Raw genomic sequence first — 19492 nt, 5'->3', positions numbered from 1 at the left:
TTATGGCCATTTACTTCTTTTGTGAGTTGCCTGTTTATGTTTCTAGATTTTTCTAGGGAAATACTTGTCATTTTATTTCAAGCATTTAAAATGTATATATACATATAAAGATTAGGAGATTATTAATTTCTTGTTATGTGTTGCAAATTTTCCCTCTAGTTTATCTTTTCTTTAAAGTATTTTAATTGTCCTATGGAAGTATAAGTGCTTTTTATATAGCCAATTTATTTCCTTTTTTTTGTAGAGCCCAGCACAGGGCCACAGGGCTTAAACTCAGGACCCTGAGCTGAGATCCACAGTCCGTCCCTTAACTGACTTAGCCACCCAGGCTCCCCTCCCTCTTTCTTTATATCTGCTGCCATAATTTTGTTTGAAGAGGCTTTTCCCATTTCAGGATTGTACAACCATTCATCTGTATTTTTTCCTCCTTTTATCTTACTCTTTTAAAAGCGTCTGCCTTCGGCTCAGGTCATGATCCCAGGGTCCTTGGGATCGAGCCCCGCGTCGGGCTTCCTGCTCGGTGGGAGGCCTGATTCTCCGTCTCCCACTCCCCCTGCTTGTGCTCCCTCTCTCGCTGTGTCTCTGTCAAATAAATAAAATCTTAAAAAAAAATCTCTAATCCATTTTTTAAATTTAAATTAAAAAATATTTTTAAAGATTTTGTTTATTTATTTGAGATAGAGCGAGAGAGAGAGAGAGAGAGAGAGCACAAGCGGGGAGTGGCAGCCAGAGGCAGAGGGAGAAGCAGGCTGCCCGCAGAGCAGGGAGCCCAATGGGGGCTCAATCCCAGGACCCCGGCATCATGCCCTGAGCTGAAGGCAGACGCTCAACCAGCTGAGCCACCCAGGAGCCCCCTAAGTTTTTTAAAGTAAACTCTTCCCCCAATGTGGGGCTTGAACACATGACTCTTGAGATCAAGAGTTGCGTGCTCCACTGACCAAACCAGCCAGGCTCCCCTCTAATCCATTTGGTGTTCAATGTCAGTAGGAAGATGTGAAGTCAGGAGCTAACTTTGCCTCCCTGCCCGCCCCCCTCTTTTCCCAGTTGTCTGGAAAGCCTTGTCTGCTGCCCCTTGTAGCCCTTACTGCCAGCTCTCTAACCAATTGTCAAGTAGGGTCAGTTTTTCCCTTGTAATTACTCATCAGTTTTCTTTCTCTTCCTACCATTGCCCTAGTCAAAGACCTTACAGGATTCCTCTGACCAACCCACTCTTCTGTTCAAAAACTTGGGTGGTTCCCACTGCCTGAGAATTAAAATTCTAATGCTCCAGATACATCTCTACCTACTCTCTACTGCAGTGACTCATGATCATCCCCCAAATACACCATTTGTTGTCATACCTTTTTTTTTAATTCTTTTTTTAAAAAAGTAATTTCTACACCCAGCAGGGGCCTTGAACTTTCAACCCTGACATCAAGAGTCATATTCTCTACTAACTGAACCAGCCAGGTGCTCCTGTTTTTGTGCCTTTTTGCCCTTCATTTATGCTTTATCTCAAATCTCTCCTTTTCCCATTTTTTCACCTCTTCAAATAACAGTTTATCTTACAAAGCCTAGTTCACATATCATCCCCTGTTGTAGCTAGTTGTTTAAACATCTCTGTTCCTAGGGGGTGATCTCCTTGAAGGTGGGAACAGGCATTTAGCACATTTCATGCTGCTGATAACTGTTGCATGGTGTAGTCCATTAGAAATGTGTCCTGGGGCATCTGGGTGGCTCAGTTGGTTTAAGTGGCAGACTCTTGATCTGGGCTCAGGTCATGATCTCAGGGTCCTAGGATCCAGCTCTGCATTGGGCTCTGAGCTCACCCAGGAGTCTGCTTGATTGTCTCTCTCCCTCTCTGTCTGCCCCCACCACGCTTTCTCTCTCTCTAAAATAAATAAATCTTAGGGGCACCTGGTTGGCTCAGTCAGTTAAGCATCTGCATTTGGCTCAGGTCATGATTCCAGGGTCCTGGAATCGAGCCCCATGTCAGGCTCCCTGCTCAGTGGAGAGCCTGCTTCTCCCTCTCCCTCTCCCTCTCCCTCTCCCTCTCCCTCTGCCTGCCACTCCCCCTGCTTGTGCTCTCTCTGTCAAGTAAATAAATAAAATCTTTAAAAAAAATAAAAAATAAAATAAACAGATCTTAAAAAAAAGAGAGAGAGAGAAATGTGTCCTGAATGGATGTGTAGCTGTCAGAGTGGATAGGTGTTTTTTTGAAAGTTGATTTAAGGGGTGCCTGGGTGGCTCAGTCGTTGGGCGTCTGCCTTCGGCTCAGGTCGTGATCCCAGGACGAGCCCCACATCGGGCTCCCTGCTCTGTGGGAAGCCTGCGCTTCTCCCTCTCCCACTGCCCCGCTTGTGTTCCCTCTCTCGCTGTGTCTCTGTCAAATACATAAATAAAATCTTTTAAAAAAAAAATTGATTTAAGGGGCGCGTGGGTGGCTCAGTTAATTGTCTGCCTTCCACTCAGGTCATGATCCTGGGGTCCTGGAATTAAACCCCAGGTCTCCTGGAACTAAGCTCCGGGTCAGGCTCCCTGCTCAGTGGGGAGCCTGCTTCTCCCTCTCCTCCCCACTTACGCTCTCTCGCTCTCTCTCTCTAAATAAAATCTTTAAAATTAAAAAGAGTTGATTTAAAATGTGTAAAACAAAGCTCCATAGAAATAGGCTAAATGTGAGAGGTAGATAAGAATTATTTATAAGAATTGTGATGTATTTATATTAAAAACAGACTTTTATATAAGCACTCATTTTCCACACTAATTGTGTCAGTGTCACCAGTGTTCAATGTGCTTCTCTCTTGGTGCTTGATACAGGAAAGTCTGTTGGTGAGGTTGTGTACTGTGGTGCAGGGTGCTTCGGGAAGTACAGCTTCAGAACTTGAGGTTTTGTTAGTGTTCAGAGGTGGTAGCTATTGTTATTAAAGGAGACAGTAGATTGTAACAGTTTGGGTTTTAGAATCACACCAACTTGGGTTCAGGTGTGAGCTCAGCCACTTACCCGCTGGGTAATCTTGGATGGGTCACTTTTGGGAGCCCATGGTTTCCTTATCCCTAAAATAAAAACAATAATACCACGTAATGAGGTTTTTGCAAGGATCAAGTGGGATAGTGCATTCAAAGTATTTAGCTTTATATCAGCCATGTGGTGTTAGATTCTTTTTTCATGTTGTTTATATTGAAAATGAGCTATATATTTTTATTTTATTTTTTTAAGAGGGAGAGATAGATGGGGGAGGGAGAGAGAGAGAATCTTAAGCTGGGCCTGGAGCCCAGCACGGGGCTTGCTCGCCCAACTCTAAAATCATGACCTGAGTCGAAATCAAGAGTTGGACACTTAACTGAGCCACCCAGGAGTCCTGAAAACAAACTATTTAGATACTGCTGTTTTCATGTTTAGTAGTTGTGTTTTAGATCTGAAGCCACTTTTTAAATTTTTTAGATAATTTTCATGTGACTTAGATTTGCTAAAGCAGTTCTAACGTGTTAACTTGAGGAGGAGAAAAATGTTGGAAGTTTATTTCCCTTGTTGTGAGAGGAGGGACTAAGAACGCTACTCTCCATTTTCTTCAAAACTCTGTGAGAGATAGAAGACATGTAAGAGTTCTTGTTACTGAGTTTTATTTGTAGCCACAGCTGAGAGTCCTGATCACAGGTAGTGTGTGCTGACGTTACCATGTGGTGTGATAGTCTTAGAACTTTAAACAATTTTTTTTTTTATTTTAAGATTTTTTTTATTTATCTGACAGAGAGAAAGACAGCCAGAGAGGGACCACAAGCAGGGGGAGTGGGAGAGGGAGAAGCAGGCTTCCCGCCGAGCAGGGAGCCCGACGCGGGGCTCGATCCCAGGACCCTGGGATCATGACCTGAGCCAAAGGCAGACGCTTAACGACTGAGCCACCCAGGCTCTCCTCGTAGAACTTTTTTAAAAAAGTGACTTACCTGTTAAAACATTTGTACTTGTAGAAATATTTGTACTGGGAGAAAAATTTAAAAAACCCACAGTGTTGCCAAAGTGATTTTCTGAAACAGATCTCAGCAGGTCATTCCCGTCTTAAAATCCTTCCATGTCTCCCACAACTAGGATGGTTATTTCTTTTGCCTGGAGGCCTTCCCTGCCTTGGCCAGTTGGTAAACTCTTCATTCTTTTCAAGCCCGTTAATATTTGTGGACGATGTGGAGCCAGAAGAGAGTTAATATTTTGGGTAGCAGAATTAGGGTTCCCAAAGATGCTGACCTTAGAGACAGGGGGCTGAACTGAACATGAGGAAATACGGAGATGAGTGCAAGTAGTGGTTTTAATATGGAATTACAGAGATAGGATTCAGCAGCAATGAATTTGCAAAAAAACTGTTGATTGGAAAAATGTAATAAAAATGATTTACTCTGAGGCTTCGTGGTTATGGAGTACTTCAGAATGAAGAAGGTGATAGTCCTGTTCCATTTCAGGCTCGTTGACCTTACCTGGATGGAACATGGTGTTCCGTTGGAGAAAGTTCACAGATGAGTGAGGGTGATGTGTGGGGGGCCCAGGAGTCCTGCCTAACATCTGAGTGCTCGCTCTGTTCCAGGCACTGTTCTTAACGCTTTATTTGAATTATCTCTTGGAACCCTCACACCCATCCTTCCGGGTCAGTGCTAATATTACTCCCTTCTTATGAAGAGTACTTGAAGGAAATATAATCATTTCAGTTACAGAGGTGTCAGCATCTGAGGGGAGAGGAGGAAAAGCACAGATTTTTTTTTCATACTGAGCCACCCCACACTGCAAGCTCCATGCTTTATATGCAATCTTTTTTTTTAAAAGATCTTATTTTAAAGATTTTATTTATTTGTCAGAGAGAGAGAGAGAGAGAAAGAAAGCACAAACAGGGGGAGCAGCAGGCAGAGGGAGAAGCAGGCTTCCCGCCGAGCAAAGAACCAATGCAGGACTCGATCCCAGGACCCTGGGATCATGACCTGGGCTGAAGGCAGACACTTAACCGACTGAGTCACCCAGGTGTCCCAAGATTTTAATTTTAAGTAATCTTTACACCCAGCATGGGGCTCAAACTCACAACCCCAAAATCAAATGTCACATGCTCTACCAACTGGGCCAGCCAGGTGCCACCCCACCCCCTTTTTAAATTTTATTGATTTATTTGAGAGAGAGAGAGAGAGCGTGGAGTAGAGGGAGAGGGACAAGCAGACTGCTGCAAGCGTGGAACTGACATGGGGCTTAATTCCATGACCCTGAGATCACGACCTGAGCCGAAATCAAGAGTCGGCCGCTCCACAGACTGAGCTGCCCAATCTTATTTCACCTTCAGCAACAGACCTACCTGGAAAGCATTGTTATTCGCTTTTAACAAATGAAGAAACTGGTTAAGTGACTGTCTTGATAAGGGACAGGTTATAAATCCAGGTCTCTTTTTTAATTTTATTTTTTAAAAGATTTATTTATTTATATTAAGAGAGAGAAAGTGAGCAAGTAGGGGAAGGGGCAGAGAGGAGACAAGCAGACTCTCCGCTGAGCGGGGAGCCCAGCGTGGGGCTTAATCCCCAGACCCTGAGATCACGACTGAGTAAAAACCAAGGGTTGGATGCCCAACCAACTGAGCCACCCAGGCGCCCCTAAATCCAGGTCTCTTAAAGTCCCTGGCCAGCGCAGGCCACATGTGTGTATATACACACACACACACACACAATTTTTTTTTTAATTTAAATTCAATATAGTGCATCATTAGTTTCAGACATGGAGTTCAGTTATTCATCAGTTGCATATAACACCCAGTGCTCATCACAGCCACATTATATTTTTCATTCCATATGTTGTCTTGCTCCACAAGGCAGCTTAGGGTGCCAAAGGGGAACTGGTGCTGGCTTAATAAAAACTTCTGGCTGCTAGAATCCAGAAATGAAATGAGTTAACTTGAATGTTTGGTTCCACGTCAGCAGCAGTGCTCAGGCTCAGCCTATGGCATGATTTGGCTGAGAGGATTTGAAAACATTCAGTCACGAAAGTGGGGGAGTGGGTGGGAGGTGGAGGGAGTGGAGGAGTTAGGGTAGAGGAGATCTTTAGTGAGCTTTCCACCCGAGGGATTCTGTGATTAGAGTGCTGAACATATAAGACTTGGCAGAAAGTTGTGTTGGCCATTGATTTTTCTTTCATACGTAGGTTTATTTACTTTTTTTTTAAAGATTTTATTTATTTATTTGAGAGACAGAGAATGAGTGAATGAGAGAGAGAGCACGAGCTGGGGAAGGGGCGGAGGGAGAAGCAGACTCCCTGCTGAGCAGGGAGCCCGACCACTTGGGGCTCCATCCCAGGACCCTGGGATCATGACCTGAGTCTAAGTCAGATGTTTAACCAACTGAGCCAGCCAGGCGCCCTAGGTTTATTTACTTTTTAATTTTAGCTTTATTGTGGTATAATTAACATATAAAATTGTAGGGTATTTAAAGTGTACAAAAAAAATAAAGTGTACATTGTGGTAATTTGTTATATGTATACGTTATGAAAGGTTTAGGTTTTGTTTTGTTTTTTGAGAACATTCAAGTTCTTACTCTCTTGGCAAATTTCAGTTACACAAACATGGTGATCAACAACAGTCACCATGTTTTACATTAGAGCCTCAGACCTTACCCTCTTTTTTTTTTTTTTAAGATTTTATTTTTTTATTTGATAGATAGAGCCAGGGAGCACAAGCAGGGGGAGCAGCAGAGGCAGAGGGAGAAGTGGGCTCCCCACTGAGCAGGGAGCCTGATGTGGGACTCAGTCCCAGGACCCTGGGATCATGACCTGAGCCGAAGGCAGACGCTTAACCATCTGAGTCACCCATTTTCCCAGACCTTATCCTCTTACGGCTGAAAATGTGTACCCTTTTGCCAACCTCTCCCTATTTCCTTTACCCCTTACCCCATGGCAACTACTTTTCGACTGTGTTTCTATGAGATTTTTTTTTTTTAAGATTTTATATATAAGCAGCTATATATTATATATAAGCATTATACCCAGTATAATGCCCACGGGTTCATCTCTGTTGTCACAGATGGCAAGATTTCCTTCTTTCTCATGGCTGAATGCTAGGCCAGTGTGTGCGCGTCACATCTTCTGTATCCATTCATCTGTGGTTGGGCACTTCTCTTGTTTCCTTGTCTTTTTTTTTTTTTTTTAATTTTATTTATTTATTTGAGAGAGAGAGAGAGAGAAACACCATGAGAGGGGAGAAGGTCAGAGGGAGAAGCAGGCTCCCCGCTGAGCCGGGAGCCCGATGTGGGACTTGATCCCAGGACTCCGGGATCATGACCTGAGCCGAAGGCAGTTGCTTAACCGACTGAGCCACCCAGGCGCCCTCTTGTTTCCTTGTCTTGACGACTGTGAATAATGCTGCACTGAACATGGGAGTGCAGATATCTCTTTGACAGCCTGCTTTCATTTCATCTGACTGTACACCCAGAATTGGGATTGTTGGATCATATGCAGTCCTATTTTTAATTTTTTAAGGAGCCTCCACATTTCTCCTTCCTGGCTACGCCAGTTTACACTCCCACCAGTAGTGCACACTAGTTCTCTTTTCCCCACATCTTTCCCTTCAAGTGTAATCCATTTTGAGTTGATTTTTGTGAATGGTGTAAGGTAGGGATCTGTGCATAGATTTATTTAAAAATGTATTTATAAAGCAAGGGACACCTGGCTGGCTCACTTGGTGGAGAGCATGTGACTTGATCTCGGGGTTGTAAGTTTCAGCCCTACATTGGTTATAAAGAATACTTAGAAATAAAATCTTAAAAAAATACATATTTATAAAGCTAAATTAAATGCTTATGTTTTATAAGGAAGTTTTGTGTCTGAGTTGAAAATCAGTGTGGACTTAAAGTTAAACTAAAATACTTAAAACCCTATTTAGTGGACAGAATGTGGAGAGATACTAGACTTTTTCCTGTATGGGATATCTGACACTTGGTCTTGTTTATTCCACCCTGTGGGGCTCAGCCCTGTTAGGTTTTTGGAGTGACGTGGTAAGAGCAGCAGTGGTCTAGTGAAGAGGATTCTTAACCGGGAATCAGGGTCCTGTTATTCCTGCCTTTGCCACTCGCTGGTAGTTGACCTAGGATAGATAGACCTTGTACTTGTAAAATGAGGGAGTTGTACAAGTAGGTATCGCCTTTGGGTAAACTTTTGAACAAAAAAAGTTTCTTTAATGTTTATAATTTTTTTATTTTGGAGTTAGACTTCTAAGGTCCTTTCCTTAGGAATTAATTCTAAATACAGCAGAACATTGTGCACAGAGATGTTCCTTGCGGTGTTACTTAATAGTTGAAACTATTTGGAAGTGACATGAGTCCAACATAGGTGACCAGTTAAGCACTTGGTAGAATTTTTGTGTAACTTAGTCTTCAGAAATTATATAATAACATGGAAAATATTCATAAAATATTGAGAAGTGTCTAATAATTTTCTCTAATGAATACATATTATTATTAAAAAAAAAAAAAAACACCAAAGGGATTTGCCCTAGAAGTGCTTTAAGTTCCTGGCTATCATCTTGTGATTCTGTGGTTTAGTGTCAGAGGGGGAATCTCAGATGGGCTGTAGCGGACAGAAAGGAGGGTTTGTTGTATCTTCTTGGGATTATAGTAGAATCTAGACTTCTGCTAATATTAAAAATTAGAGTAACATAGCACCCTACTTAGTACTCTTAATTTTTCAAAGCAATTTGGTCCTGATTTAACTTATTTTGTTTTATTTTTTTTTAACTTATTCTTAAAAACGAACCAGGTGATACTCTGTTGTGAGACAGAGGTCACCACCCCGTGTGTGGTAATTTGGAGGGCAGTTTTGGGGTTTGGGGCAGCTGAAAGACACTTCTGTATTTTGCCTATTTATTCTAGCTCTCCCTTACCCCTTTTCATCAGATCACAATTGGCTCTTCTTCTGGCCTGACATTTCTGTGATGGCAAGGTATTTTATTCCACTATACAAAACTTCTAAGTCTAGCTGTTAGGACTGTTTTACAGCAGTTTGCCTAGAGAAGGCGTGGATAAAGGCTTGTGGGAGATGTCACCCCATGGTCCCTCCTTTTACTTTGATTTTGATGTAATGATCTCAGAGGAGAACCGAAATGCCTTTGGTAACTAGCTCTGATTCAAGGCAAAAGCGTGCACTGTGCTGTTTATCCACAGTCTTCCCTATATGTTTACCTTATTTTGAGGAGAAAATAAGTAATTTTTTTCCTCATTACATGGTAAAGGGCTGTTTTTGGCTTAGACTGCAGTTGTTCTAGGTTTGTTTCTGTTAATGAGAACACAAGTTAGACTGTCCCCTGAGAGCTGGGGTTTCCAGGAGCTGTTTGCCATATCCTTTTTAGCAATAAAATATTGGAGGGCTGATTATAGAAGATATATCCTTGGACTACAACTGTTTTCCATACCGACGACCTACATTCCTTTCCACATTGCCCTTCTGGTCTTTGGGCTCTTGCAGAGGTTTGGATTTTATAGCTCTTACCATTTGGTTTCTAATTTAACTACTATGGCAACTCTTCTGGAAAACTCATTTGTTGTCCCCCCCCCCCCCCCCGTGATCATTTAAGTTCTATGACCTGAAAGAAAAGCCAGAGGTAAAAACTTACTATCATCGGGTATAGGGAACAATCAGAAAATTCTCTGGCCCATGCATACACCCGGCCAGTATTTATTTAAATACATACTATGACTATTTATACAACTTGAGAAACACAGGGAAATTGTTCCTTTTCCTTATACTGTGTTGTAAAAATTCTGAGCGGTAATCTCAGTTTGGAAAGTTAGAATTAATACAAGAAAATCTATTCTGAATTATAAAAGTAACAATTTCTAGAAATATCATAAATCTAAGGTCTGCTGTATATCCTTCAAGCAATTTATAAATACAAGAATTACATAAAAATGCATACGGGGTGCCTGGGTGGCTCATTAAGTTAAGCATCTGCTTTCAGCTCAGGTCATGATCCCAGGGTCCTGGGTTCGAGCCCCGCATCAGGCTCTCTGCTCAGCAGGGAGTCTGCCCCCCCACCCCCCGCTCTTGCTCTCTCTCAAATTAAAAAAAATCGCCTTAAATGATTTTTAGTTACCTAAATTTCTGTTGGTAGAAAATATACGCAGATGTGTGTTGTTTTATCTTGGGCCTCTGTTCTGGGGAAAATACAGTTTTCTTTTCCCCTTTACAACCTCCTCCCCCACCTCTGAAAAACACCCATTCATTCTTACTGCTTCCATTGGCATTTCCTTCCCTGTTTTAGCTGAGATAATTGACTATTCATGTAATCCCCAAACAGCCTTAAAATCTGAACCTAGAAATTCTCTGTGGATTCTGAAACTGGAAGAGAACATACATTTACATTTTTGAACAGTTTGAAGTGCTGGCTTCAGCTACACATGGCTTTTCTTAGGGGTTCTCTGCAGGAGTAACTTAGGGTTAGGGCCCGGGGTTTCTGGGCAGGTGGGGGTGGGGAGCCAGCTGGTTCTGCTGCCGCAGGGGAGGAAAACAGGGTAGAGAAGAAGGTGGCCTTGACACTCAGTAAGTTCCCCACTTCTGAGGTCTGACTGGGTCAGGACAAGGGTGTGTGTGAAATTGGGTCTTAAAAGTTCGCTTACGTGGAACTTAAACTCCTGCAAGGAGAATAGAAACGAGGCTCAAAATCTCTTAAGGAGGGGATCTGACCTTCCCTCTCTTCTGTCCTCTCTGCTTTTGTGCAGGTGGATGGAAGCATGCCTTGGTGAAGACCTGCCTCCCACCACAGAGCTGGAGGAGGGGCTGAGGAATGGGGTCTACCTCGCCAAACTGGGAAACTTCTTCTCACCTAAAGTGGTGTCCTTGAAGAAAATTTACGATCGAGAGCAGACCAGATACAAGGTGAGGCCTTCCTTGCTTGGGGCTTAAATTTCCATAAACTTAAAAGAGAAGGTTAGTGGACTTTATCCTGTACCAGAGTTATTGAGAAATATGTATGAGTGTGTTTGTTCATCAAAATAAAACACGTGGTAGAGTGGAGAAGGTAGTGCAGAGTCAAGTATAGTAGTAAAAGGTGGCTGTCTGCATTTTGGATACAATACTTATGATGGTGTATGTCTAGAAGTCTTCACGGTCCTTGATGATTTTGTTTTATTTCTTAGAAGGTAGAGGAAGTAACTAGGGGGAAATTACAACTTTAATTTTAACCAAGCACTGAGATGCGTTGGCAAATTGAAAGCAGTAGCAATGCAACTTTAGTGGGGAAAAAAGGTCCCTCTGTGATACTAAAATTCGAGGTAAATTGGGAAAGCAATCCAATTTCAGGAAATTGAGGTAAGTGAGAGGCTTTGATTCTTGTGGCCCAGGGCCCTTAAAAAGAAAAATGAAGTTGGGATGTTGACAAGGACCAGAATCTGTTGTGGGGGAGCTTTCCTGTGAGCAGCTATTTGGAAAAGGATGAGCGTAAAAGATAGTGGAAGCTTGTAAAACCAAGAGTAGATGTGAGCGTGTTGACTGTAGGAGTTGGGCCAGAACTTGGAATGACCTAAGGATGAAGACAGAATCAAAAGAGGTTTTTAAGTTTTATGTTTATAGTCAAAGGACAACCAGGAAGATGTAGGTCCTCCACCAAAATTAACATCCCAAAGAGAAACTTTTCTTTCTTTTTTTATTTTATTTTTTTAAAGATTTTATTTATTTATTTGACAGAGAGACACAGGGAGAAAGGGAACACAAGCAGGGGGAGTGGGAGCAGGAGAAGCAGGCTTCCCGCTGAGCAGGGAGCCCAATGCAGGACTTGATCCCAGGACCCTGGGATCATGACCTGAGCCAAAGGCAGGTGCTTAACGACTGAGCCACCCAGGCGCCCCGAAACTTTCCTTTTCTGAAGAGAATTCTGGAGCTGTTCTGTGGAGCGCTGTACAATATGGGACAGAGCAGCAAGCCATTCATTCATTCATTTAAAAAGATTTATTTATTTTTAGAGAGAGAGAGCTAGCATGAGCAGGGGGAAGGGCAGAGGGAGAGAATCTTAAGCAGACTCCCAACTGAGCACGGAGCCCAGTGCAGGGCTGGATCCCATGACCCTGGGTCATGATCTGAGCCAGAACCTAGAGTCAGATGCTCAGCTGACTGAGCCACCCACGTGCCCCGAGCAACAACACATTTAAAACAGGAGTCGAGACTGTGTGGCAATAGAAACATTAGTCCTGCCCCTCTTCCCCTCCGGAGAGTAAATCTTTCTGTAAAATAACAGACCTAGAGGTTTAGAGGGGGATATTTGTGTGGGTAGTATGAAAACCCTGATTAATATATTTAATGGTATATGTCAGTTTGTGTTTTCTACATGCCAGATACCACCCTGAGTGTTTTACATACATTTTCCCATTTCATCTTTACAACAAACATGTAGAGTAGGTGTTCGAGATGACGAAGCTCAAAGAGGTGAAGCGACTTGCTCAGTGTCACCAGTAGATGGCCAAGCCAGGGATTGAATCCAGGATAATTGAATTCCAAAGACCGTGTTCTGTAGAGCACATTATACAGGAAGATTCTCCAGATGGTTCTCAAGTGAAGGGAGCTTTTTAGGATTGGAATGTGAACATAATGCTATAGACCTTCAGTTTAAGGGGACCTTGCAAAGTCTTGTAAGGAACCTTTTGCAAAGAGAGTCTTTAGTATTTGCTTCAGTATTGCCAACAGTGCCTAATTGTCTCTTATTTGTTCTAGGCAACTGGCCTGCACTTTAGACATACTGATAATGTGATTCAGTGGTTGAATGCCATGGATGAGATTGGATTGCCTAAGGTAACCTACGTGATATTCAGAGTTCTTGCTTAGATTAGGCTCTATTTTGGCACATAGTTCTCATTCTGCCTGTAAAATTATTCTCAACTGAATCTTTGATGATTTTCTTCTCTCTTTTTTTTTTTTTTTAAGTACTAAAGGATCTCTTTCTTCTTTTTGTTTTAGGGAATAGTTTTGTTCTTTCTCTTTTTCCCTGCTTCACCTCACCCTAGAGAAATTCCCTATGATGTCATTGACTTTTACTACATCAAATTGTAGACTTACATTAAAATTCACATGCCATGAAATCCACCTTTTTAAAGTATACAAGTCAGTGTTTTTATTTTATTTATTCACAAAGTTGTTAATTAAAATTTGACTTTAGGAAATATTTTAAAAGTGTCATTTTCCAGCTGCAGAATACTCCTCTATCTGTAAGAGAGCATGATGGGCTATTATTTTATGTTTCAAATTGTAGAGGCAATATGATGGCAGTTACTTCTCATATCTTGTTTTGGTGACGGCTGTAGTCTCTGTTCTTTAAAATGTCTTTCTTGAGGTACAATTGGTATGCAGAACCTGCATGAGTACAGTTAAGTGGGTTTGGAGTGAGTGTGTATCCTCCAGTGTTCTGCTTAGGAGTTTATTTTATTTAGCACCACTCTTAGTGAAACTGCCATCTCTAGCCTCTGCAGCCCAACCTGCCCCCCCCCCCGCGACCCCGGCCCGGTTCTATCCTGAACCCTCAAGGCCATGCTATATTGTCAACTCCTAGAGGCGTGGGCATCTTGTTTGTTTTCCATATCCTTTGACTTAGGAATTCTACCTCTAGGAATTTATCCCGCCCCCCAAATCAGACAAGCCCGAAAATTTCAGCATTGCTTTGAATAGAAGAAATTGATAGCAACCACATGTTCCTTCAGTGGGGGCATTAACTGTGCTGCAGCCAGTCGAACACTAGTACGGCCATTAGAAAGGGTGATACTAATCTGTATTGACAAATGAAGTTGTTTGTGAGGGGTTAAGTGGGGGGGGAAAACCCAAACAGGCTAAGGTTATAAGAGTTTGTGTTCTGGCTAAGATGAGAGCGCTATTTTTATGTAAAAGTGAGTATTCTTGGGAAAAGTCTGTAAGGAGATAATAGTTTTCATTTTTGTGTGATGGGATTAAGGGGCAGATTTTTTTTTATTTTATAATTTCCTGTAGAGTCTGCATTTTTGTAACCAAAGAAAGATTGAAAAAAGTGAGTTGGGGAGGATCAGAAAATGGCTAGAATCACTGGGAGGTGAACATTTGGTATTTAGCATAAGTGCCGAGCTCAGTTTTGCAGTTCTTTGTTTTGAATTGAGTTAAATCCAGAGCCAAGTCTGCAGAAGACTAGCCTTTGTCCTCTTTTTTTCAGAGCAAAGTGCTGAAGCTCTCTTCCTCACACTGGTAGGTTTGAGAATTAGGCCCAGACATGTCAGGAAATGCAGTGTGTCAAGTTCTTACACCTACTTGGCCTTTCTGTGCACCTGTATCTTCTTGTACCTGTTTCTTACGTAGTAAGCCTGATGGGCAATGATGATTTAACCTCTTTTAAATGGTACTAAGAGCTTTGTTAATATGTGCTATTTCTAGTAGTGTTGTTACTTCAAAATGTTTTTTTTAATGATTTAATTTTACTACTTTTCTTGTTTACTAATGGTAGTATATTATCCTGGACCACAACTGCAACAAACATAGACTTCCCCTAAAGGCTTTCAGGGACAGTAGGGCTATCATGGTTATCGGCCTTGAAATGTCCACCCGACATGATTTAGGTCCAGAAGACTTGAGTACTGTGGACTAAAGATACTTGGCCTAAAAATTGTTACCCATAATATAATGTAGGATATATAATTGACCATACAAATATAGTGTTCACAGGGATGTCTTCCCTAATATTTTAATATGGTACATATAGGCTAGTTACAGAAACTTAATGTGGTAAGTTTTTGGTTCTTCTCCCTTTTGTCTTTTTATTATAATTGGTCCTGTTGGCCACCTCTTCCAGGAAATATTTTGTGATTTTGACTTTGACTTTTTTTTTAAGATTTTATTTAATTTAATTTATTTAATTTATTTTTTTTAAAGATTTTTATTTATTTATTTGACAGAGAGAGACAGAGCAGGAACACAAGCAGGGGAGTGGGAGAGGGAGAAGCAGGCTTCCCGCTGAGCAGGGAGCCCGATGTGGGACTCGATCCCAGGACCCTGGGATCATGACCTGAGCCAAAGGCAGACGCTTAACGACTGAGCCACCCAGGCGCCCAAGATTTTATTTTTTTAAGTAATCTCTACACCCAGTGTGGGGCTCAAACTCACAACCCAAAGATCAAGAGTCACATGCTCTCCCGACTGAGCCAGCCACACACCCCTTGACTTTGATTTTTAAATCGTTTTCAATCTGCTCAACTACTCCTCCATCTTCCTCAAGTGTTCTACCTCCCATAATCCTAGTGGTGGGGGTTCCTTAAGATGCAGTTCTTATTTAACTACATTTTTGTTCTCATGGTTTCAGTTATTTTGAAGACTGCTATAAGATAAACACATTGTCTTCGCATGGCTGCTGGACTGTTCTTGGATAGTTTTCTATTAGCTAGAATTCCTCCTATCTGAAAGTAAACCTTCCTTTTCCCCCAAGTGAACCTCCCTTCCTCTATACTAAATGGTAGCCTCTGCTCACTTCCCCAGTCATCCCATCTCAGACTCTTGAGGTTACCTTGAACTCCTAAATGTAGTTATGCCCTAAGCCCTCCTCATGTATTTGAAATGTTTCTTTTATCTATTGAAAGAGGTTATCACACTACCTCCTTAGTTTCAGTTTCTCCACAATTCAATGTACCCTGTGTCCTGTCTCCAGTCAGATCTTCCTGAGCTCTGTTTTTATCCTTGGCTCCAGAGCTAGGACTTCTCTGGGGCCTGCATATCAAGTTCAAAACTTGTCTGACTTTCGAGGTCCTCATAATCTGATTGCATCCTACCCTACCCAACCATATTTTTCTTTTACTTTCTAAAATGTATTCTGTACTGTTTTCGGGAAGGGTGGCTCAATGCGACTGTGATCTTTACCTTTCAGGAGATGATGGCATCTCCATCTTGGAATTTGAGCATGCAGAGTTTGAAAAATTACCAAAAAAGACGATTCTGGTACATTCCATCTCTCGAGGGGGCAGTTCGGGCTCTAACAGGCACACGGTGCTACAGCACTCTTCCTACTGCCTTTCACTGCTCATCCAGATTCTTCTGACAGCCTCAAAATTCAGTCTTTCACTTCCCCAGACCACTATCACCTTCTTTCCCCCTAAATTACAGAATGAATTGTATGGTGCCACATCACCATGAAGATAGATTTTGAAATTCAAGATTATACCCAGTCTAAACCTACTATGCTCCTATTCAACCTCATTCATTAATTCATTAAATGTAGAGCCCCTTCCATGACCTTGGCTCTGGGCTTGGCTTTGAAGATATGGCAGTGAACTGCATAAACCTGGCCCCTGCCTTCATGTAGCATGTAGTCAAACAGATAACACACAAGTAATTGATTATTTGTGGCAAGTGCTACCCAGGAGAACCACCGGTCTTCCACATTCCCGCACATGTCCTCTATTTCAGGTACTTCATCTGTGTATCTTTTCTCTTCTCCCAAGCATGTAACATAGTTCTTTAAAAGATTTTATTTTTAAGTAATCTGTATATCCAGTGTGGGGCTCAGACTCACAACCTGGAGATCGAGTTGCACACTCTGGCAACTGAGCCAGCCAGGTGTCCCTGCATATAACACATTTTAGTATTTTGTAGCTTTTTTTCAATGTTTAAATGTAGTAGTTCACACAGCCCAAAGCACCTAAGTAAATGTTCATTGTTGAGTTATTTCTGAATCTAGTCATGGTAGACAGTAACTGGGCAGATTGCAGTCCTTCACAGCTTCCTACATTTGCCAATGATTTAAATTGCACGAGAGCCGGGTGTCATCCGCCCATGTCTGAGTGCAGTAAGCAAATCACTTTCACATACCTGCTTTTCCAGTTCGTGCTTTTTATTCTGTTTTATAGCATTTTATTCCTTGCATTACTTAGGATGAATTGTCTGTTGCCCCTAATGAAGTTACTTGCTGAATGCCAATAATGTTTTCTAATTGTTTTATTTGTATAATTGGTGATTGGTGAATGATCCAGTGGATGGATACCTTACTCTGCTTCTTTTATTCCTCCTTAGATTTTTTACCCAGAAACTACAGATATCTATGATAGAAAGAACATGCCAAGATGTATCTACTGTATCCATGCACTCAGGTAATCACATTTTCTTGGTAAAATAAACAGTGTATATAGACACAGAGAACAGATTGCTAAATTGCCAGAGGTGGGGGACTTAGGGGTGGGTGAAATGGGTAAAGGGGGCCAAAAATTACAGACTTCCAGCTATAAAATAACTAAGTCCTGGGGGTGTAATGTACTGCATGGGGATTTTAGTTAATAATGGTGTGTTGTAGGCTTGAAAGTTGCTAAGAGAGTAGATATTAAAAGTTCCCAGCATGGGGTGCCTGGGTGGCTCAGTTAGTTCAGCATCCAATTCTTGGTTTCAGCTCAGGTCGTGATCTCAGGGTCCTGGGATCAAGCCCTGCATCAAGCTCCCCACTCGGGGGAGTCTGCTTCCTCTCTCTCTCCCTCTGTTCCTCCCCCCACCCTACTTGAGCACTCTCTCTCTCTCTAAATTAAATAAATAATACCTTTAAAAAAAATTTCTTAGCACAAGAAAAAAATCGATAACTCTGTGTGGTGATGGATGTTAGACGTTATTGAGGTGACCATTTTGCAATATATACATATATTAAATCATTATGTTGTACACCTGAAACTAATATAATGTTATATGTCAATTTTATCGCAATTAAAAAAAAGGCAGTTTAGGAATAGCCTCGAAATTGAATGCATAGCCTTTTGTCCATGGTGTAAGAAGAAAGTTTTTGCATTAGCTTCAGGATTTCCAAATAGAATAGGATACTGTTGTCTTAACAAAATGATGAGAAGCGGCTGTGTTTATCTAGGGAGTAGGGAGAAGGGATTTATTTATCCCCATAATAGCAGATAATTTGGCTCTGAAAACAGTATAGTCTTTCATTGTTGATCTAGTATTTCTGTGAACTCTGCATTTCAGCTGGGATGTAGTTTCTTCCTTTTTAATTAAAATCTCTTAACAATTACAAAAAAGTATGTACATTTCAAAACTTTCACTGTTTACTGTTTTGTCACAAGCCAGTAGCTGAATTACAGAATACGCTCACTATGTCTTAATACTTTAGTAGTATAATTAAATTTTATCAACATCTTCAAATAATGCCTTCAACTATCAAATGGTTGATTTTTAATTTATTTCGTTTTCTAGGTCCTCACCAAGCCAGTTAGTTGTTTGTTAAGTAATGTTTATGCCAAACAAATAAGATAAAAATAAGAACTGAAACAAAGTATAATTTTTTCATAATTTCGTAGTAAATTTTGAAGATGGCTTAATTTTAGTCCCTTGGCTCTTAGAATCAGCGAAGTACTGTATTGGAAGAAAGAGGATCTGTGTGGGGGGGAGGGTGGGGTTCAGTGGATATGATAGCACCACACCGGAGTGGTACAAATTTACCTGATGTCCATAGGGCTAAACGAGAAGGTGGTAGAAGTGAGCAGGACATGCTGATGGGGTTTCTTTGCCGGGCTGCCCATTTTATAAGGCATCCTGTATGTATGCTTAATAAATGTTAATTATATATATGAATATATTTATCATATTGACCTGTGAAAACCCTTGTTGTCTCCAGTTTAATAGAAAATGTGCCAGACCCTTAGATCCCTGGAACCCGTGTGAAACCCACAAAAGAAAAAATGTAGCTGAGGACTAGTGTGCACAGCCACACTCGTCTGCCTTTGGTTCATTCTTGCCTGAATGCCCTTTTACTCCCTAGTTTAACCCACATTCTTCTCCAGCCGCTACTGTGGAACGCTATGTTCGTGGATGCCTTCTTTTACTTTTTCTCCCTCAGACAGAATTAGCTCCTTCCCATCTTTGTGCTTTTCTAGTATTTGCACATACCTCTTACTCCAAGTATAGGGTTTTTACATCCTACTCGGGTTATTTGTTCTTGTTGCTTGCTTTCTGTGGATTGCTTGGAGGCAAGACCGATTTCTCTTACTCTTTATCTTTGTGTCTCTAGTGCTGAGATGCCTCGCTATAGTAGGTAGTCAGTAAATGTTTGTGTCAAAATCATACATTGTAACAAATCTTCCTTCTCCTTCTCTAGCTCGGGGATATTTTCTGCCCTATAAATGAAAAAAGGAAATGGTGCTTTCTTTTATCAGATGACTCTTCATGTTTGTCTCCGCATATCCAGTCAAGTTTTAATTCAGTTCCCACCTTCTTGGTGAGGTTTTGTGATTTCCAGTGACTCCCGCTCATTCCTTTGTCTAAACTCCTGCATTTCTTTGTTTCTTAGTTCTGTTGTTTCTTTCATATGTTTACGGTCTTTCTATTACATTATTAGCCTCTTAGGGACAGCAGTCATGCCTTACATTTCTTTTCCTTCCCTCCAAGGTACATGGCATAACGTTGGACAAACAAGAGTAACATAAGAATTTTTCAAAAATATTTAGCAATGGGTGGCATCTAGGGGAATGTTCAGATTGTAGCAATTTCAAATGTATGTGTCTGAGCCAAAATCAGATTAATTCTGAGTATTGTGAT

At 41.4% G+C, this 19492-nt stretch overlaps 1 protein-coding gene across 1 annotated transcript in view; it reads left to right on the top strand.

The window, feature by feature from the left end:
* IQGAP1 (IQ motif containing GTPase activating protein 1) overlaps window positions 1–19492 on the top strand; it is a 103359-nt gene that overhangs the window by 24379 nt on the left and 59488 nt on the right. Inside the window, exons 3-5 of the mRNA XM_027569682.2 lie at window positions 10699–10855; window positions 12683–12760; window positions 16982–17058. Coding sequence (XP_027425483.1) covers window positions 10699–10855; window positions 12683–12760; window positions 16982–17058 — 312 coding nt within the window. The remainder of the gene's footprint in view (window positions 1–10698; window positions 10856–12682; window positions 12761–16981; window positions 17059–19492) is intronic.

Source organism: Zalophus californianus, chromosome 6 (assembly GCF_009762305.2).
Source record: "Zalophus californianus isolate mZalCal1 chromosome 6, mZalCal1.pri.v2, whole genome shotgun sequence".
NCBI lineage: Eukaryota > Metazoa > Chordata > Mammalia > Carnivora > Otariidae > Zalophus > Zalophus californianus.
This window is presented reverse-complemented; position numbering and strand designations above follow the sequence as displayed.